The sequence below is a fragment of the Pseudorca crassidens genome, chromosome 2 (genome assembly GCF_039906515.1).
Source record: "Pseudorca crassidens isolate mPseCra1 chromosome 2, mPseCra1.hap1, whole genome shotgun sequence".
In the NCBI taxonomy this organism is placed as follows: domain Eukaryota; kingdom Metazoa; phylum Chordata; class Mammalia; order Artiodactyla; family Delphinidae; genus Pseudorca; species Pseudorca crassidens.
Window position 1 is genome coordinate 71,246,974 of NC_090297.1, and position 22,603 is coordinate 71,269,576.

General features: G+C 32.9%; 1 protein-coding gene across 21 annotated transcripts in view; it reads left to right on the plus strand.

Moving 5' to 3' along the window:
• The window catches only part of ADGRL2 (adhesion G protein-coupled receptor L2), a 271,801-nt gene that overhangs the window by 199,739 nt on the left and 49,459 nt on the right, over positions 1 to 22,603 (plus strand). For all 21 annotated transcript variants that reach the window (XM_067726676.1, XM_067726677.1, XM_067726674.1 and 18 more), the window contains one exon: positions 18,620 to 18,729. In XM_067726676.1, the coding sequence (XP_067582777.1) occupies positions 18,620 to 18,729 (110 nt within the window). The remainder of the gene's footprint in view (positions 1 to 18,619; positions 18,730 to 22,603) is intronic.

A 22,603-nucleotide genomic window follows, 5' to 3' on the forward strand; every position in this document is an offset into this window, starting at 1 on the left:
GTTACACACTAAACATGAGTTTCTATTTACAAAGTAAATTTAAACAAATCAATTTATTAAGTGACAGAAACCAGGTCTAATTCAGCATTATATTACTACAATGTATTGGACAATCAAATGTTAAATAACTAGATGAAAGCACGCTAAATCTGTTTACATAAGACTATTTTCAAATACTCATTTGAGTACTTTGTTTTGTACCTAAGTATGATTTCTTTTTAGTGTGTATCTGCTTTCTGAAGTCAATACTACTAGCGTCAGTATATAAACCATACTTACAAGCATCCTTTTAAAAAGAGTTATACTTGGAACAAATAAATATAGTTGTTTAATCACAGTTGTAGAGAATAGAAATAGAATTTTATTTTAGAGTTTCAAATCAAGACATTGCCACTATCTTTCCTTTGGATATGGCTTTTTCTTCTGTTTTCTCCTCTTACGAAAAACTCATAGATAAATGCCACTGAACTGTAGTATAAAGCATATTTTCTACCAGTATAAAAAATTAAAACAAATTATGAATTGTAAGTTCACCTAAGAATTTGGAATTATTTATCTTATGCAGTTCATATAGGCATTTTTATTACCAGGAAATAAATTTATGTATTCATTGAAGCTTTGGAATAATTCCACTGTCTGAAAATATGCTGTTTATTATTTTATTATGTCATAAATAATAGCAAAATATAATTTTGAGTAAAGTTGAGAATTTTCCATTCTCATTATCCTTTTTATTTTACTGAGATTTCTAATTAAGTAAAAAAAAGTTGCCTATATGTTATTTGGTGGAGAAAATATTTTTAATTGTCAGTTTACTATAAATCCTTGTTTTATTTTCTTACTAGCAGTTTAGCTGCTTGACTTTGCCACATCAAAAACGGGATAGAAATTGTGAGTCGGTATCATTCATAATATACTCTATTGACTAATTTTATTAAATGAAGAGAGAAAAAGATTTGATATCAATTGCTTAAAAACAGCTTAAACTGTCATTTATTATGGCCCTATTAATTTTTCCATATATTATATAATGAGATTGCACACCTATACTATATTAACAACAACAGCAATAACAGAAAACACCAGTATGGATATCTACTTTGTATATTGCCTAAGAAAAATTATTGTGAGTAATTAGATTTCTGATAGCATTTTACTAATATTTATGTCTTGCAGATTTTAGAGACTTATTCTTTTTACTTACTATTTTCTTTAAATGTCTTATAGCAATTTAGTTACAGTTTTTAGTGCTGTTTGCTATTCCACAATTAGGATGAGAGCTAACATCTCTCAGATGGTTCTAGGAAAAGTCTAGTTTTGAAGAAATATAAAGAAGTGAGCAACTCTGTAATCTTAATATTTATTTCATATAAACCAATCAAGTGTATCGTGTAGCTAATATGTGTTGCAATTCTCCCAATATTTCTTCGCTTGTCATATGCAACCAATAAAGACGTGGTTTTAGAATGCCCCACGGCCTTGAAGATAATGTCTGAAATGAGAGTCACTCTGTATAAGTTGTCAATCTCAAGACAATTTTCTGTTTTTCAGACTATAGGTCTGTCATTTTTAATGAATTCAACTGTAATTTGTGGAAAAGGTACTGTTTCTAAAGGTGGGTTTATCCTGAAGCTAGTAATGAATCTTTAATGTCAGAGCCTTTTGCTGGCACAGGCCTCTTCCAAGGCATTCTCAGGGCCCCTAGCAGTGGGCTCACAGGGTCATGTTTTTGTAAAATTTGCTGAAGTATGATATTTAAACACAATCTTTTAAGGTTTTGATTTCATTCTCTGACTTCTCTGTTACAATTCCTCTCATTTATGGCTGCTTAGGGGTAGCTAAGAGCATTTGGGGATTCTGTTAAGTGGAGGTTCAGTTGGTGATAAATTCAGTTTGAGTTTAGTGGGGGTATTTTTATGTGGTTTGTAGACACTCATGTACAGTTTAGTTATTGTTAGCTATTCTGGTGAAGAACTGGCCTCTAGAAGTACTCCTATTCCTCATTATACTGCCTTACTGATTGTGATGTAAATATGCAAGGCCGGATGTCATATTACAGTTTAAAAGTGTCCCATGGCACCTGAGATATGTGGTCAGTGGTGGAGAAATAATGTTTGGAATATGTGGAACCAGAAGCTAGGCTGGAAAATTCTTTCAGTCATTAAAGGGTTCTTATAGGTAACTAATCAAAACAGAAGTTCTCTCCTGTATATTCTTGGTGGATTATAAACAGTAGTACACAGAGAACATATCCAAAGGTAGTACTTACAATTGTAAATGCCCCATACTGTTCTCCCCTTTTAATGAGTATCATATCAAATAGAATGTATCAGAATACCTGCGTTTGTGGAGCACAGGCTGTAGCACTTCAATGCACATGAGCACCTGTGACATTGTGCTAAAGTATGTGACATGCCTAAAGTATCCAAACCATCAATAATGAAAAATAAATTTTGATCAGCTGTTTAGGAGGAAAAGCAAAATTATAGAAAGTGACACTATGAAATTGTGAAGAGACAATCCTAAGATATATGGTGAAAAAATTATTAAGGAAAGAATTGTAAAGGAATGGGAGGCAATTAAATTATTAAAATGTTTTTTAGTTTTCTGGGTTTTGTAACTTGTGATACTTTTAGGCTTTCTGAAAATTTGTGTTGTTTGTTGTGTTTTCCTTTTTTTTCCCTAAATAAGTATTCACTTTGGTACCTCATTTTCTACTTGTAATTCTTTTCTATTTTTTCCTTAAATTGGTACCCCTAAGTATTATAAGCTGTAGACCTTACAAAACTTAAATCCACCCCTGCTATTTTTATTTATAATGTGTTAGTTTCTTGAAATTTAGAAACTAACTAAACTAACTAATTCTTGAAAGTTAGTTTCTTGAAATTGGCACAGTGTTCCACTAGACAGTCTTAGGTTGATATGTACATTTTAGGATATTTCTTTGTATCTTTTTAATTTTACCTCATTTTGTCTCCTTTATCTTTAATCTCCAAAAATTTAGGGTTTCAGAGAAGAGTGAAAAATTTTAAAAATTAACAAATTTATTAACAATTTATTAATTTATTTAATTAAGTAGATAACAAAATATTTATTCATTCAGTAAAAGAGCTGAGATAGAAAAACCCATTTTCACAGTTTATGTTAAATAAATGCTTGGTTTAAAACCTTACTATTATAATATAGACTAAACTAAGGGAGTTTTTAAACTACATGATTTTTAAACAAACTTTCAAGAAATTATACTAATGAGCTTTACTTTTATACTTTCTTCCCACTCTCCCAATTCCCCAGTTTGGGAAGTTTCCTTCACCCTCACCTCCCACTCCTATTAAAACCTTTATGTGGAGAAAAATATTATTTTTAAATTACTGTGTGATGATTTCATAGTAATCATTAATGATTAGGAAGTAATGATTTCAGTAAATTTCTATAACATTTATAATCAAAAAGTCTTAGTAAGTCAAAACCTTTTTTTATTATTACTCTTAGAACTTTCTAAAACAATACAGCAATAGAAGGAAAGAGAATGAATGCTGAATTTTCTAGGACATTTTAAAATTTGGTAATTTTATTCCATACATTAAATTATCTTATGACGCAGTCCTAAGATGTTCTCATCGTTCATTCATGGAATTCTGTATATATAATTTAAAAGACTGTTTATAAGTAACTTTTGAAATCTAACTGTGAGTTATCATGTGAATGAGACCATACCTTTTAAAAATGTATATAAACAGGTATGTTGGATTGAGATAGATAATGGTCATTACAGGTATATTATCTGATACATTGATTTAGAACCTTTATATGTGCATTACCATTTATTTCAACCCTTGACAAGTAGACCTTTATTAAGCTGTGATGATCACTGAATATGAAATGTAACCAAGATTATTTTTTATTCAAACATAATTTAAATATTCATCAAAGAGAAGTTATGCTTGAGACTGACAGAGACTATTAACATCAAAAAATATAATTAACTGCATTGGGTCTCATGAAGCAGAGTTAGCCAAATAGCCGAGAGGTCTAATTGCTCTAGAATTTGAGAAGCAATGGTTTTATTTTATGCTGTAGCTGTGAAATTAATAGTAATGTGGTTTCCTATGTGGGCCAATTAAAAGCTGCCTGTTAAGGTTCATTGCTGTATAGGAAACCCACTGAATATCCCTTAGTAAACAGTATTGACATGTCAGTATGTACAAGAAGATAAAATACAATAAAAACCGTGGAAATGAGAAGTGGTATTGAAAGACCTGTTTTTGAAAACAGTCCATTAAACTCTTTACACCATTACAGTGTTGCAGTGAATGTTGTGGTATGCCCTCCAGATTCCCCCTTCAGATCAGGCCCGTTTCCCGCCCCCCCGCCCCCGCCAAGGGAATTGCCAGTGGATGGGCTCACAGTGAGTCCCTGCCCAGGAACTGCCATGGGCTGAAGGGATCTTAAATCCTTCTGCCCAGAGGCATCCCTCATTGAACGCCAGAGTACAAAGGGTTGGCCTTCTCATCTTTTGCTTCATTTTGAGACATCTCTGAAGGGTTCTGCCAGCCTCAGAGCTCCCTCCCTGAGGAGTTTGCTGGGCCTTTCTCACTCTACCCAATCCTGCTTTACTCATGGCAACACTGATAGTTCTAAGAGCGTTATAAGCCTCTCAGAGCTCCTGGCTCAAATTCTGCTTCCAGTGTTACCCAACCTAAGGAAGGTACTGATATAAAAACAAGTCCTGTCAGTGGTATTGGTTACATACATTATAGGAATCTGTCAATCAAAAACTAAAATGGTTTTAAAGCAAATTTTAAAAATGCCCAATTCAGGTCTAAAACATGGCATTTTACGTTGTAACGTTTATCTTTGTCATGTGGTTCTTTTTCTTTAATCAAGGTAATAGGTGGACCTTTGTGATGCTCTTCTGCTTTTTAGTTGAATACAAAAAGAAAGCATTCTTGATTGAACCCAAAAGATTTTGCCTTGCCCAGGCTGTAGAGATTTAAAAGTGGGCAGACATTCTAATGGCATTTTGACATTAATGAGGTTGCTGAAATGGAAAAGTTGAAGGGTCAAAGATAAGAGCGGTAGCAAGATCTTAACAGTGTTTCTTTTTCATAATAATGACATCAAATATACTTAAGAAATGACTGTCATTTCTAACATAAAATATGTAATGTTATGTGTGAGTGTACTACTTTAAGTATTAGACTACTTTTTGTAAATAAAAATAGTGCTAAAATTAGCTATAAAATGTGCAACTTCAGATATGGTTTATTAAATTAGGATAATCTCATTTTTTTAGCTGTAATTTTTGTAAGGCATTAAAAATCTTAAAATAGCATAATAGATTTTAATGTGTGTAGTATAATTAGGTATACATTGTGTCTTTAATCTGCAGTGATAAAGATGTTTTCCTGGTCATTCATTCTTTAATATGCTTACCCTGTTTATATCTGTGGCTTAAGATTACATGTTAGTTTTCAGAAGAGCAGTGTTGCTGCTTCACAGCACACAGCGCTGTACTCCCAAGCCTGTACGTGGTGTTAGTGGTATTTAAAGCTCTTGAGTCTAACATTTTATAGCTCACGATGAACTGAGCTTTTCAGACAAGTTACTGATTTGAAGCTAATTCAAGCTGGGAGTATTACGTGGACTGGAAGCCTTCTACCTTCAACTGTTAGAAACTTTTACAAACCACGTAAATCAGAGAAGTTTTACTTTGGTTTATATCCCGGTTATGGAACTGTGCTTGACTCCTGAAAATTATATCTTTATCTTTCATTCATTGATTTATGCCTCCAGATAATTACTGAGTTGTATGGTGGGCAAGCTAATGTGTCAAACACTCTAAAGATACTTGTGAACAACTGGTAAGAATATATATTTTTAAGTGTATGGACTGGTGTTTATGAAGTTAATACATTTTAGAATAAAGCACAGTGTTATACACGTGGTTCAAAGATTCTTAAAACAGACACCTCTCCAAGATATTATAATCTGGTGAAGAAGATGAAATATATATAGAAATAACTATGATACCAAATCTCTCAGCACAGTAAATTTCTAAAAACTGATAGAGAAGGGAAAGCGATAAGCAATGGCATGAGGTGGGAAAATTATACTATTTGTTGAGGGATACTAAGTAACTGTTAAAGGATTTATTCAACTTCTGTCCTCACTCCTTTAAACTTTCCTTACCATGTCCCATCTCATTTACTTTCTTCTTCCTTTTGGGTATTCTGAATTCTTTTCTTGCACTTAGACCTCGGAGGAAAGGATTTTCAAAGATTGTGTTCTTTATATTTCTCAAAATTATGGAATAGTTCTATAAGATACTATATTTTAAAAATTGTTTTTAACTCTGTAATGTCAATATAGAAGATAACACTAGGGTTCTAAGCCCTTCATACTGACTCTGAAAACAAGGAGTTCACTCTTTTCATAGCAGAGAACAGTAATACATAAGTTCACATCCATTTGTTTATTTTCTTCTGCTTAGATATTATTTGGATGTGGTATAATTAGTGTATCACAATGCTTTCAAAGTTGTAGGTATTCCTATAACTAGGATATAGCAGCAGATAATGTCTTGTATCACTGTTTCTAGTGCCAGGCCCACAGGTGGATATAAAATTATCATTTCCTTCCTTCCTTTCATCCTTTCTTCCTTTCTGTCATTTATGTATCATTTATCTATCTGATTTTAGATAATTTCTCGCCTTTGTGACTGAGATGTAGCAGAGGACACTTCCCTTGATCTGTGCTTTTTAAAAAAGGAGCACTTTTGGTAGTACGCTGTAGACTGGATGCTTACGAGTAGGCATTCAGTTATCGAGAATGCCATCAGCAATGCCTTGTTGTTTTCTTATCAGCTTCTTCCTGCTGTCAGCTTGGCACTTGTTTCAATAGAAAAGGATTTGCATCAAATGTAATACCTTATTATATACAGCTAACATGGGGTTTTTAATTGTGCAAACACATGAGACACCTGCAGTGATAGTCAGTTTGATAAAAGGGTTAGATTATGAATATTTTGTCACGATTAAAGATTAGTTCTGATTTATCAGAAGTAAGCCAGTGAAATTTGCCATATATTTATCGTCAGGTGAGACTCCAGAGTGTATGAACCACAGAATATCCACCTCTTGGTTATTTATATTCAGATGATGGGTATTAAGGATTATTTTTAGCCTTCCACACCTGTTCTACTGCTAAGAGTATCCCAAGAGTCTGTGGTTCCAGTCTTTTGCCTTTATTGTTTCTCATCTCTTGTCTTACAGAACAGTTAGGCAAACATCTGTACAAAATTTCTGCAATTTTTATTAAGGGAAACAACAGTGGTATGTATCAACAGGACATTTTGAGTTGTTCCTTCAATTAAAAAACCCTCAATAGGGCTTCCCTGGTGGCGCAGTGGTTGAGAGTCCGCCTGCCGATGCAGGGTACACGGGTTCGTGCCCTGGTCTGGGAAGATCCCACCTGCCGCGGAGCGGCTGGGCCCGTGAGCCATGGCCACTGAGCCTGCGCGTCCGGAGCCTGTGCTCCGCAACGGGAGAGGCCACAACAGTGAGAGGCCTGCATACCGCAAAAAAAAAAAAAAAAAAAAAAAAAAAACCCCTCAATAAAATATAGAAGAATGAGAATTCCAGTTAGGAAGTATTTATTGAATGAGCACTTCTTGCCCTAAATAGGACTAGGCATTCCAAGGAATTTAAAAGAAGCCTAACAACATCTAACTGGAGAGGTAAGACTAGGGTCCTAGAAACAACTAAAGGCATTCATGGTATGAGACCTGTTACGATGAAGTGCCTAGCACTCTTTGGGGTGTTTGGAAAAGAATATAAACAAAAACGCAAGGAGTTTACAGCTTAATTTTAACAAGGAAAATACTTGGTGAGTTAAATAACAATTTTATGCAAAATATAGAAGAGAGCCACAAAGCAGAATATGATTAATTTCTTCTTTCTTAATTAAGAAGAAATCGTTCAAGAAGTGTATTGACAGTAATTTCCGTGGGAATTCAGTTCAGATACATCTTTTTAAGTTAGAAAGAACAACATAAGGAAAACACAGATAGATAGTGGTTTTTATGAGGCACAAAGTTAATATCAGATAATTAATAAAAAAAGATTCATGACTTGCAGAATAATTGCATAGCATTTTGTTTTCCAAATGAGAGTTTTCACTTCGTCGACCATTAACTCTATGTATTTCCCTCTCCTCCAACATTAATTTATACTATTAAGTTCATACTGTTCATAGTATGAATACTACTAAGATATTGCTCACTTGATCATACTATTAAGATACTGCTCACTTGTCCTTTCACATCCCCTTTTACACAAAGCATTCCTATATACTTGTTTATAAACTGTCACATATTTTACTACCAAAATATTTACAAGTTACATGAGGAAAATAAATTACTGTAAAACAAAAGTAATAATAATAAAAGTGCACTTAACTGAAAAACAAGTTTGATGAGGAAATAATAGTACTAAAAGTCATGAAAGATTTCATACTGAAATAATTCATTTTGGGTAAAGAGTAGCCGTGCTTTCTTGCCTCTTGGTTAAAAAACCCAAGCACTTATAGAACGTTGTCATTTTAATAAAAACTGAAAAAAATTCCTGAATTAAATAAGTACTTTAACAAAAAGTTGTACTTTGTCTTAACTTTTGCATAGATGGTAAATTTTTAAAAGCTACATCACCAAAAGTCAAGATTTTATGTCTATGCTTTCATTTTGATTACATAGGAAGTTCTGTGAACATTCATTGCTGTGCTATAATCAAAGTGAGGTCTGTGAAAGAGGAAATTATATTAGCTGTCAATTAGACTAGAGATGCATTTCTTTTATAGGCAGAGATTTATAATACTGACTAAATGACATCCCATGAAACATCTTGGGAGGCAGAAAAAAAATATTTATGGCATAATTTTCCTGTTTGTCAAAATCACATCTAAACCAAGGGAGTTATCTTTAAGGTGAATTTAAAATAGCAACAACAAAAATCTAGTTTACTCAGTTTTGCACTGTAAAACTCCTTTTAGTTGCAGGTTCTTTTACATTATTTCAAACTCTAATCTTCTAAGCGGGTAATTAATGGACCAGAAAAGCCATTTGTGGGAAAGAAGAGCCATAAGGGTGAACATATTTCTTCACAGAATGACCTTTAAGAAGTAAATAATTACAAAAGGAAAAGATTTGGGATGACCAATCTAAATCTGAGGATAATTAGAAGGAATAGAGTATGAAAATCAAAATGCTTGGCATGTACAATTCTCATATCATAACAAGACTAATTAAATATTTAGAAACCAAAAATCCCCTCACAATTTGAAGAAAAATAACCCACGACAAAAGGGTCTGTAACTTTGCCAATAATTAGCAAGGGTTATAGGAAGGAAAAGCGTCACAGATTGGCTCCAAGGCTCTGAAAGGTCATGTCTTATTATGGTGTGTCTTTTATATGGTCTGGTAACAAGTTTCTTGCTAATTTAATCTAACTAGGGCATCCCATAGCGATATCCCATTTCCCTTGTTAAAAATGTGATAGTTTCTGCAAGTGCAAACTGTAGTAGGTTAACATTTTTAAAAATAATTGCTCCTAATTGATACAGGTCATAATAATTTTTTAAATTATTAAAAGCAAAGGTCTTGAAAATTTGGACTCGGAAGCAATATTTTTGAAGTATTTCAAAATTTTATAGCTTTTATCCCCACTTGAATTATCTTGTTCCTTTCATTAAGTAGTTAGACCTGATGACCCTGTGAATGAAATTTAGTCTCAGTGGCATGCTTTGTAAATAAATATTTCTTATTTTGCTAATAAAAGCAAGTGCATTTATGTTGAATGTGCATTTCTGCAAACAAGAGATTTTGTACTGGATTAATAAGGCTGAGTGAGTCCAGCCTAATTTGCATTAAACTGACCCCAAGGTCCAGTAAAAACTGCAAGGAATTTCAAAGGTTTCTAAAACATAGAAGGTTGTTTTTAGAAAATCAGCATTGTCGTTTCAAAATCCTAATTTTAGTAATTAATGTGGAATTTTTGAGAATTTTTTTGAGTTTCTAAGATGCCAATTTAACTATAAATATTAAAGTATGCATACTTTGTGGTTTTAATTCCTGACACAAAATGATTACGGAAGGTATCACTTTCATGTTATTCCTGTTTTCAACATACTGAAAACTAGAATGACAACAACCTTCTGCATATGAGCCTACACAGGGTTTTATTTCAAACTTTTGTTGATTTGCTGTAGGTTAGCTGATACTTATTTTTTTGGCTTTCTATTTGTTACATACTATACACTTTTTCAGTCAAATAGGTTTATGTTTATATATCAATAGTCCAGACATATTTTGTATTCTTGCTTATAGTTATTTAAATAATAAATTGGCTTTTTCTGTACTCTTTTCAAATACAGTTGTAAAAATTTAATTACAGTTGCAATTTTTAAAAAATTAGGACTATATTTCAAATTTTTGAAAACACCAGTATATAGGAAACTGAATGGAATAAACTTAATATTATTTATTTTTTTCCAAATTATGTATCCATGCGTGTATCAGTACTCAAGTGTATTTTCCTAGAGATTTCGGGTAGCAACTTTAGTTCAATAATTCAACTTTGTTTCAAGGATTTTAAAACACTTTAAATAATACAATATTATAATGCTTAGAGTATAATATCCTAACATGCCTAAAGAATTAAATACTATATGATGAATAGAAATCTTCTACAATACACAAATTATTAAATAAATTATGAGAACATAGTTATGTGACAAATGGGAACATTACTTTAGAACACCTCTTTTTTACCACATTAATTACACATCATTTAGCTTCCTGATGTTATGTTTACCTAGCAATTAGTTAGGCTTACAAATCATCATTGATAAATATTTTAAAAATGCAGGACCCACTTTCCTTAGCTCTACAGAATGGAAGTTTAGATAATAAAAGGGGATTTCATTACACAGTTTTAAAAAAGGTTTGATTTAACATTCAACTCAGTTTCCCTCTTTCATCTGTGAAGATGATTGTAACGTTGTATCTTGGAGCATAACTTCTTTTTATCCCTCCAGTTTATTTGGTTACTTTGTTTGAGCAAATTTACTTAGGAACTTAACTATTCATGTTTTAAGATAATCTACTGTGTGTATAAAAATTTATTGTAAATTTGGACTAAAAAAAGACAGGGGTTCTAGTACCTAGCGTACTGCATTCATTCCTTGGTCATTTGGAATTGTTAGTGCATGAAAAAGTTATTTGGAAGCTAAAGGGTACTTTTTCCTCCACCCCTTAAATAGATCTGTCTCCTTAGTGTTGTATTATTGGCTTTCATGATACAAAACTGCTTCCAAATTGACAGAATTCTCTGAGAATCAGGTACAGCTGATTGAAGCAGAATTGGACGTCTGATACTTATTTTCTAATAACTGTGTTTATTTACAAGCAGCAGTAGTCAGGTTAACCATTCATCATTATTTCATTCATTCAAAAACAACTACTGAATTCCTGTTATGTGCCAGGCATATAGTCACCTCTAATAAAAATGTATAGGTTGACAGTGACCTTTTTTCTTTATTTTCCTTTTCTTTCTTGCCCTCTGTGGTAAATTTTAAAAATTTGTGTACTTGAAGAGAATAAAATTTACTCATTGACATATGATTTTTTTTTTGGTAATTGAGGCTCAAGAATGAATATCATTTCTAGACCATTAGTTAGAGAATGGGTTTTTAACATCAACTGTAGATGTTCTATTCAGTTAGAAGATATAGTTCCCCATGTGGATGTGGTTTTAAACTTCCACAGTACCCCTGTGAATGTTCTGTTTATATTTGACATTTTGGAAAGGGATATCATTACATGTTTCCCTAGTACCTTGAAAGCATTTATTTCATCTCCAAAAAGTAAGCAGTTTTAACTAAGACAGAAGGTAGCTCAGGAAAGAAACAGACCTGTTATTGCTAGTATTTTATAATTAAATTTTAAAAATAACAGATGCCACTAAGAGACTGAAATTATTGATGCAGTCTTCACTGAACAGACATTCTCAATAAAGAATTGGACTAATTGTAGAGGATGACTCCAAATTTCAGCAAACATTAATTTTTAGTTTCTGTCATGATATACTAGGCTTTTCTGTTGAATGCTGGAGTATTTGTTCAAGTTGGTAGATTTTGCATTTTTAATCTTCCTTAGAACTGTGGTGAATAATGGCCCCTGGCAGGAGATAATGAAATTTTCTTAATTTATATTTTCAAGCAGAAGCTTCAATTGAAAATGGCATCCTATGGCCTGGAGACATAGCTCTAGTGCAAGTTTCAGGGGAGATGCAATAATAATGCAGTGCCACCGAGATGAGGAAAGATGGGACAGTGAAGAAGTAATTTAAGGAAGAAGAAAGAATGTACCAAAGCTTTATTGTAGCATATCTAATGATCTGTTGAAGATTCCCAATGGTTTTTGGAGCATGACTGGAGAAACTAATGTTATCTTGCCAAAACAGAAGCCCCTGCTTAATCAGCAGAACAAGACTATTGATTAGAACACCTCTCACAATAGATTACACGTGGAATCTCATCTCCATACTTTGCACTTGGTAAAGTGTAATAATGAGCGTAAGATAATCAAAACAAGAGTAAGGGGCTTCCCTGGTGGCGCAGTGGTTGGGAGTCTGCCTGTCGATGCAGGGGACACGGGTTCGTGCCCCGGTCTGGGAGGATCCCACGTGCCGCGGAGCGGCTGGGCCCAAGAGCCGTGGCCGCTGAGCCTGTGCGTCCGGAGCCTGTGCTCCGCAACGGGAGAGGCCACGACAGTGAGAGGCCTGCATTAAAAAACAAAACAAAACAAAACAAACAAACAAAAAAAAACAAGAGTAAAAGCAATTTGTGGGGCATTGTACAATTCAAAATTAGAGTTGGAAAGGAAACAAATTTGCATGAATACTTCAGCCTGTTTTTAAAGCTGTACATAGTAAATCATATGGGAAATACAGGGAATACTCTGGAAGAACAAAAGATGTTCTGCCCCTTTAAGATTTGCAAATCTATGTCCATCTCATATAAAGGAGTAATGCTCTTATTACTGATATTTTTGTTGTTGTTGGTAATTCATATTTGTTAAGGGATTGTGCAAAGAGTTTGCCTGCATTATCTTATTTAACCTTAACGACAAACTTCTAAAGAGGGTATTATGGTTTACAGATGAGAAAGCTAAGGTTGAAAGGTTTAATATGTTGCTTACGGACTCACAGTTAAGTAAGCAGCAGGGCTGGAACTAAAACCCCAATTCTTTTTTATTCTGAAGCCTCTGCTTTTAAACACTCATCTCCCCAGTTAGCAAATAATTTTGCTTCTGAACAGAGTCAAACGATATGCTATGCTGGTGATATTCATACAGCTTATTCTCAGCTTATAATAATGTGTGCATTGTTCCTTCTTTCATTTACAGTTTTAAAAGATTAAGGAAAAGCAGCATATTAATAGTTTGTTTGCATTATTAATATTTCATTAGTGATGAAGCACTACTGTCCCCTAAATAAAAAGATGTTTCTTCAAATTCTGCTGTTTAATCTCTGCATGATAATTTATACATAATTTCCATATACTAGTATGTAAATTAATGGTAATATACATTTGTAAAATGCATTTTTATCAATTACACATTTTTCTTGGCAATATTTAGATTAGAAAATTAGAGGAAGAAATATTTAATATGATAGAAAGTTGCAACCTAAAATAATGTATAGAAATAACATAGGTGATTTTTTTAATAGTGCTTTTAAACCAACGATGTAAAATAATGTTTAGCTTTTTATCTACACATGTCAACTTGGAAATTTTTGGAAATGTGGTTAGAATATTAAAAATGACCATACGCTTAGATCTGAGACTGAGTGCGTATGTAGTTTTACATTAACTTAGTAGGAGGTGGTATTAAATCATACATTATATCCCAGAAATTGCTTAGAAGTAAATTTTTGCAAGGGCTGCCTTTATGTCCCTTGAGTTCTTTCTGAAAACAATTGTATAGTATAATGTTTTCCTATAGTTGAGCCACTTTATTAAAATGTATTTTAATAAATAAGTCAAAGGTTGACTATAGAAAAATTTGCAGTGATTATAGTGGATCTTGTTTTGGTTTGTTATTTTTAATGATACCTTCCTTCTAGGGAACACAGTATATTTTTACAGATTGCCAAAATTTTATTTCCAGATTTGTTTAGTGTTAGATATTTTCATTAGCTAGGAAAAGATTATACTTTCCTTCTGTTGTTGAAAATGGGCTTGCATGTGATGTATACATGTACTTAGAAATTGTACTTATTTAGGTTAGGAATTTATAAATAACTAGCCTGCTGGCTCAACATTAGAGCAACTAACACCCTTGATTCTTATGATTAAAATTAGCAAGAGAAGATATGTTAACATTGTAAGCTGTGTTATGTACTTGCTGCATAAATCATAGTCATCACTAAATGCTTTTCTATTTCACTTGTATTTTATTAAGGTTTATAGAGTAAAAGCATGTGTTCGCATATATAATTTATTCTTTACTAAAGTACCTAAACCTGTCTCTAACCCAGTGGTCCTCATAAATCAGAATCATCAGCAGAGCTAGTTAAAACACAGATTGCTGGGTACTAGCCTCCAGAGTTTCTGAGGCTGTTGGTCTTGGGTGGGACCTGAGAATGAATTTCTAACAAGTTCCCAGTTGGTGCTGGGGCTGCTGGCCTGAGGAACACATTTTGAGAACCCATGCTTTAACTATTCTCACTCATCTGTGCAGCCTTACAAACACCAAATAAAATAAAATCAATTATTTAAAAGTTGAAGTGTTTCTTTATAATGAACAGTAATTGCATTTCCTTCAAGTCATAATTAAAGGTCCACCTATTTAAAAAACCCTATTTATCCTTTTCTGCCTTATTCTCATTTATACTGAATTTTTATGTTTCACATTTAGGAAAAGTATAAATTTTTAACATCATGAATCCACATGGTATTACTAAAGTATACTGATACTTTAATTGTTAATGTAACCATATCTTTTTTTTTTTTTTTTTGCGGTACGCGGGCCTCTCACTGTTGTGACCTCTCCCGTTGCGGAGCACAGGCTCCGGACGCGCAGGCTCAGCGGCCATGGCTCACGGGCCCAGCCGCTATGCGGCATGTGGGATCTTCCCTTCCCGGACCGGGGCACGAACCTTTGTCCCCTGCATCGGACTCTCAACCACTGCGCCACCAGGGAAGCCCTTAATGTAACCATATCTTAACTGATAAATCTTTTTTTCTGGAGGAAGAGAGAAACTCATGAGGGGAACTTCGCTTAGGGCTGAGAATGCAAACAACTGAATGCCTTTCCTTTCTTGGCTTAGTTGTGACTTTTTATTTTCATTAGAGTGAAAACTTGAAGCTGAGCAGTTGATGGGAATTTACTTTGCTTCTGTGGCTAATTGCTTTCTCTTTCCCTATCTTGAATGATAGCAGTTTACAGTTTTATAGCCTTAACCAACAGTGTATTGGTTAAGGAATTTTCAGATTTTTCTTAGTACTAACAGCTCACATTGGGTATTTCCTTTTCCCTAGTTTCCTCACACTTTCTGTATATGGAAACCTAAGGCTACTTGCATACAGGAATTTACATAGTCTGTATTTTTAATAATTTCCATCATTTGGTCCTCTAAAATGTTAGGTTTTCTTATCCATGAATCAAGATACTAGTATGCAAATCTGATATTCTTATACCTTTGTGTTCCTCTTCTTGCTGACCCTTTACCATTTTAGCACCCAAATTCCTTTTTTTCCTCAAGATTAATTTTTTGCACTTCTGATATATAAAATGAACCTTTTTGACATCTGAGAGGCCATGAATTCTAGAAATCTATATAATTGTTTTTGCAGGAACTCCATTAAGTTTCTTTACCTTCAATTTTTACTTAAGCGCACAGACCTAAAATTAATACTTTTTGCTGTCTTAGAGTGAATGCATTGTACAATGTGATTATTAAAAGAAATTTTAAAAATTACGTGGTTGATATAAATTATTATAATTGCTTTTGACATTAATTTGAACTTGTAATTGTGGTCAGGTGACTAATGCAGAGTTGTTCAGAAAAAGAGTAAATATGAGCAGTTATTTTTCATTTTATGGTGTTTGTCTTCTTTTAAACAAAATATAATGAAAACAGGACTACTTATCCCTCGTATACTTCCTGCCAATATACTGTGACATTGACTAAAAGATATTTCAAATCCCATTTTAAAGTCATATTTATTTATCTGATCTTACAGTGGGAAGAAACCTGGAAAATCGTCAGTATGTTCTTTAGTTTTGAAAAAATGATATAAATTTCCAAATCCTTTGAGCAACTTCCTTCTTCACCTTGGTCCAAAGTCCTTCGTGCTCTTGATCTATTTCAACCTTGAGTACAGTCCCCTTTCTCTCTCACCTGTTCCTGGTTTGGTGGGGAGGGAGGCTCCAATGGGAAGGGAAGGGTGATGAAGTATATGAAAAGTTTACTCACGAGTGGAATTGTTGTTTTATGGGATTTCTACCATGAATATATTTTGAATAAATATTAAAACCATTTACAACATGGCAGAGCTTCGTTAGTGGCTATAAAATATATATAGAAGGAGTGTATGAAAGGGATATCTAACTCATAAGAGTTTAGATTTCTTTGTTTCTAAGAAGTGTGAGGGTGAGATGAAGGGACGGTCTTTGTAGGTATGAGTAAGTACAAGCAAGGAAATTAAAGTTTTTAATTTTTGATGGGGACCAGGTTAGAGGTTGAGAATTCCTGAGATCAAGAAACTTTAAAAAGAAGCAATGAACTCTTGTTACTGTAAAATTTAAGAAGAAAATGAAACATTAGTTCAAACGATAGACGTTGGTCTGTTGAGAAATCTTAAATCCATTTGCTGTTTAAGATTTTAGGATATAAAATTTGTTCCACTATTCATGTTAAAATAATTCATTTACACTAAATAGAGAACCATTGGCAAATTTTTATAAATGATTGAACTCACTTAAGAGAAACACGGAATAAGGGGAGTAAAACATGATGTTGCATAAGAATGTGACACTGCATTGTTTACATTATCCGTGCTTTTGAAAATTATTTTATATGGTATGTTTAAAAAATATGGCATAAGGTATTACAGAGTATGATAAAAGTTATCATTAGTTTAATATTTGTACAAACAATTTTAGTTATAATTTATTTAAAATGTCCATTTGAAGTTCATTTATTGTAGCTTGACCTATAAAATTTACCTGTTTGATCCTATAGAAGTTTTCAGTTCAGGTCTTGCTGCTCAACAGGGAAGAATCAACCTGGTTTGAGTTGAAGTGGCTCTAAGGTGCATGACTTACATACCTACCCCTCTCTAACACAGTTCTCCTTCCACCCTCCGTGAATTAGTTGTGCTAAAAACTGGGCTACTTTTTGATTCTTTATTTGCCATGCTATAGTCTAGTTATTTAATGTACTATAGAATGTCTGGTATTCAAATTATCAAGTGAATTTTGTTAAAATGCTCTTACTCTCCTTGCTTTGTCTTCCTAATTTATATACTAGCAGAAAATACAGTAATAACCCTGAAAATATTACATTGCATTGGGTTGTAATCAAGTTAAATATAAAGGAAATGATTCTTGCCTTTATATAGCTTATAACAGGATCATTTGGACAAATTCATAGAACTCAAATAAGTATCATCTTGCCTGGAATTCTAACTTAATTCTAATAATCTCAATGACAATGAATTAATGACAACACAAAACTAAGAAAATACTTCCGATAGGAATAAATAGGACATTCTAGACATCATGTTAGTGACATTCTTTTTAGTGTTGTATTTCAGGGAGTACTAATTTAGAAAAACCTAATTCATAGTCATATCATGTTGATAGTATAAGCCTATTGCTCTATGAAAATAGTAAGTGTAACACAATGCTTAAGACACTCAGTATTATGTACCACGCACTATGCTAAATGCTTTAAATTCATTCTGTCATTTATGCAGGCCATAGCACGGAAGGTGTGATCAATTAGCTTGGTATCTGGTATTCAAGAGTGTATAAATACCTGTAATAGAATGCTTAACACAAAATGGGATTTAGAGGATAAGCTTAAAACCTGGCTCTTCCTTTGTTTCAGTATGTTGTCAAAATTTACTTTCAAGCTATTCAGTTTATGACTCTCTTTTGTTCAGTTCCATTCTTGTTCAGTACCATTTTAAAGTCAATTTTAATTCTTAAATATGGTGAGTATCCAGGTAAGTTTCTTTTTTTTCAGTACATGTTGAGCATGTCAAAAATTCCAATTAAAATGTAAAATGTATACTAAAAGAATAGAGAACTGTTAGTGATTTTCTTTTTATTTCCAGTTAAAATTCAGTGTGACCCATGCTACAGATATATTACAACATAAAGAAAATAGGACTTTTGTAACTCTTTACAGCAACCTAATATCAGTTGAATTTTTTAATTTATGGTACTAGTTGCTTGAAGAAAATACGGATCAGTTCTCTATTATATTTCTTTAGTAAAAATAAACAAATACATTATTGTTACACAAGTTTGATTTGTTTTGTTTTCCAGGTGCAACAATCGAACACAGTGTATAGTAGTTACTGGGTCAGATGTATTTCCTGATCCATGTCCTGGAACATACAAATATCTTGAGGTCCAATATGAATGTGTCCCTTACAGTAAGTATGAAGCTTGTATTTTTCACCTTCTACAGCATTCCTCGTTGATGCTGAAAGAGGACACATGTGAAAGAAGCATATGTTTATGGCCTACAAAACTATTATGCATGCAGAGCACTAACAGACTCGGGCCTCCAATTAGTTTCATGAAATGTGGAAGGAAGCCATAGTGTGATGCTGGCCAAGTGTCTGTCTGTGTTCTTAAGTGTTTGGCTTTTAAGGCTAGTGTTTTTCCAGAAAACAAACTTGAATTAGCTATTCAGTAGGGCAGATAGAAATCTGTACTTTTGCCCAATACCAGTTGCTGACAAATTGGTTTGGCTCACAGTTTTCTAAAGAAGGAATTGACTTTGGTTTTAATCATGAGCTACTTGAATGACTACCTGCTGTTGTGGTAACTTTAATGCCTGGTGAAAGCTACCATTGCAGTAACTGAGGCAAGTGCTTTCCTTTTTGTCCCTTGTCCTTAAGAGAGTACTCCTTTACCAGATTCAGTGACTAAATCTTAACGCTAGATAAAACAAACGTAACAAAGCCTTGCACATATTTTTAATTTGCAGCATCCATTTTTAGTATTATCCTTTAGAGGAATATTTAAAATTCAGTTGGAAACTTCATAAGTAGGCTTCAGCTAATACTGTAATTCTGTGTAGTTTTCCTCCTAATCTCAGAATTCATATTTATGAATTGGATTCTGTATTTTCAACAGGAAAAAAACATTTTAGACAATTAAAAAGATTAAGTATATTACTTAATTTTCATCAGGTAATTTGGTTTCGTTCTTGACTTCTTTACTTCTTAAATTGGATAAACGTGTCATGCCACCTTAATTCAAGGCATTTGAATTAAAAATTCTTTAGCAGCAATTTTATGATTTGCTTCAGAGGACTTCCCTCCTTAAAAAAATATGGACTCAAACTAATAATGAAATTGCTTTTTCCAGAAGCTCAAAAACCAGATCACTAGCTCTGATAGATTCATATGTTCAAACTATCAATATTTCTGAAACCAAAGGGCTGATTTTAGATAGATATACTATGCCCAGTATGGTTGTAATACATACTTACACATCCTGTGAAGGCACTGTCGTCTCTCTCTTCTCTGCCCGCAGTTTTGATAAATTGGCTTTTTGTGGGGTATCAGTTAAAGGCCAAACACAGATTATCTTTTCATCCCTGCTCTGTGTTGTGTTACTGTGAAATGGAGGCTTTTTATGTTTTCAGTATTTTCTATATCATTTGAAGGATTGGAAGCCTACTGAGTGCACTGATCTTTATATCGTTTCTCCTGTGTGTAGTGTTGGTGGCTTACATAATCATTCTCCTTTGCCACTGGAGGAACATTGTATTCTTTTGAGCTAACCAAAGTTTTGTTCCATAAAGTCACTTGCAGTTGAATTTAGTATGGTTTCTGTCCTCAAATTAGAAAAGGAACACAGCATCCATTCCCAAACAGTGGAATCGGTCAGAGCTGCCAAGAATTATGTCTTTCTGGAGCCAGTTCCTGTAATCTAGTCTATAGATCAAGAACAGTGTTAAGAAAATATTATTTTCAGACTTTTAAGTTATTTCTTGCGCTGTTTAAGAAAGGAAAATGTGGATATCTTCTGGAACATCTAACTTTCAAAATTTACTTTTTCAGTTCTCCAGAAGTAATGTACACTGTGTAATAAACTTGCAAATAGCAATACTCAGAGAAGTATTTGTTCTTTTTAGGTTTTGTCCTTAAAAAACAAAAACAGTAATTAATTTGCTGTTACCTTTCTAGATGTTTGCAGGAGACAGAAATAAGTCTATGGCTTTTTTAAACTACTCCTTGCTAAAGAGTAGAAGTAATTACAATTCCTATATACTGTTCAGTAGTGACACACTATAAATTGCATGATTTTCACTAATATTATAATTAATGCAAAGGATCTTTTTAGATTGTTCTGATCTTATTTAGGACTGTGTATCTTCTTAATCTCTTTTCCCCATTATCCTCTCCTTTTGTTTCTTTATGCTTCTGTCCTTTATAACCATCTCTTGTTTTTATTTTAAGTGTCTAGCTTTCACTTTTCCCTTGTTTTAATAGTATTTTGGTACTTTGTAATGTTTGCATACTCCTTTTACACTTAGTTGATAAAAACTGTCACTGTCAGATAACATTTATTATGTGTCTGTTACCACCTGGCTTTATGCCAGTTTCTATCCAGAGCAAGTTCTTCAGGAGCATATCCATCCCAAACTGTTTCCACTTATTTAAAAAAATTTTAGAAATTTTCCATGATCTCTGAAGATTTTATAATAAATTTACTCAGCAGAGTCCATTATAAATGCTGTTATTTTTTAACTTTGTATGTTTATAGACAGGCACATATATTTGATTAGTAATTGAATGAATGTGTGTTTAAAAGAAGTCATAAGGATCTTGTAGGATAAAGGAGAGTAATCAGATTAGAGTTTCCATATTCTACAGATGCGATTTGGTTTTGATTTTTGTACCCTCCTATCTCAAATTATCATTAAGTTATTAAAGTTATACCATAAATTCAGCTATGTTTTATTTTATGAGAAAAAAACTTTTACTATTGATTCAATCATTATTAATGAATAAACATAAGATTATTCAAAATGAAATAGTGTGTCACTGCAGATACAGCGTATGCAGGCTTTAGTTTGTTTGGGTCGATTTCTTGTCTTGCATAACCGTGTCCTCCACTGATGTTAGTGGGTCACGTATTTATGTTTGTTCTATAGCATAGAAATGTATTGTTATGAATTAATTCATACAGTCTCTTAAGACAAGTTGCAATATATATTTGTGATGAAGAATGCTAATTTCATTAATTTTATTGTATTTTAATATTTTTCTCGGTTGAGTGAATTTTGGCTGATTTGACAAATATATATCCTTTGGGTTGTCATAAAAATCATAATGTAAGGTCTTTTGTTTTGAATATCCATATTTTATGCACTTCATCAATCATCAAAAGTTTTATTTAATTTTTTTTTTACTTTTACATTTGAATGTTACTTCTCAGTTTTCATTAGAATTATAAATTATATACAATATATATCCATTTTATTTTCTTTAATATAAATATAAAAGTTAAATCATAAATGAAGTTATCCCTATTTAATATTTTGCTCAGTAACTGCCCTGTCATTTTATCGTATCAAATAATAAAACCCAGCCATTTTCAATTAATGGAAAACAAAATATATTTTCTACATCCTTTATTGAACTTGTTTTAAGTTCTGTTTTAAATGCGTAACATTTTAAAATGTATTATTCCCATCTTTGCATTTAATTGATGTATTTCAGTATACTCATCCTTTCCTAAAAATAAAGAATATAGCTGTATATAAAGATAGTCTGAGCAGACTCAACACTAATGATTTATTTTATCCTCATTTTCCCACCATGCCCTTCCTTTATTGATTCTAAGAAGGTATAATATTGCTCTTCACTGAGCAGTAATTTTAGGACCAGTGGTTTATAAAAAAGAATTGTTCCACGTCAGTAACACTGAATTTCCTTTTTACTGGATGTAGTCAGGTTTACGCATTAATAGAGCAAGTATGTTTCCTGAAAGTGGTTAAATAGACCAAGTTGGACAGGGGAGGTGGTGTCTTAATGTGGAAGGTTTCCTATGGCAAAAATATTTGTGTGATATGTTTCTCCCTAAGGTATTTCAGGAGGTCAGTATTTAATCTTGATGAATTATCATAATTAAAAAAAATTAATCAAGCTAAGGCATCTTAATGAAATGTGCAACTACTACAGTATCTTTGAGTAGTCAGTTTGGAGGCACAGTATTAGTACACCCTAATGCATTTTAATAAGGGAAGAGGGAGAATCACAGACATTAATCTGGGCACTTTACTAAATT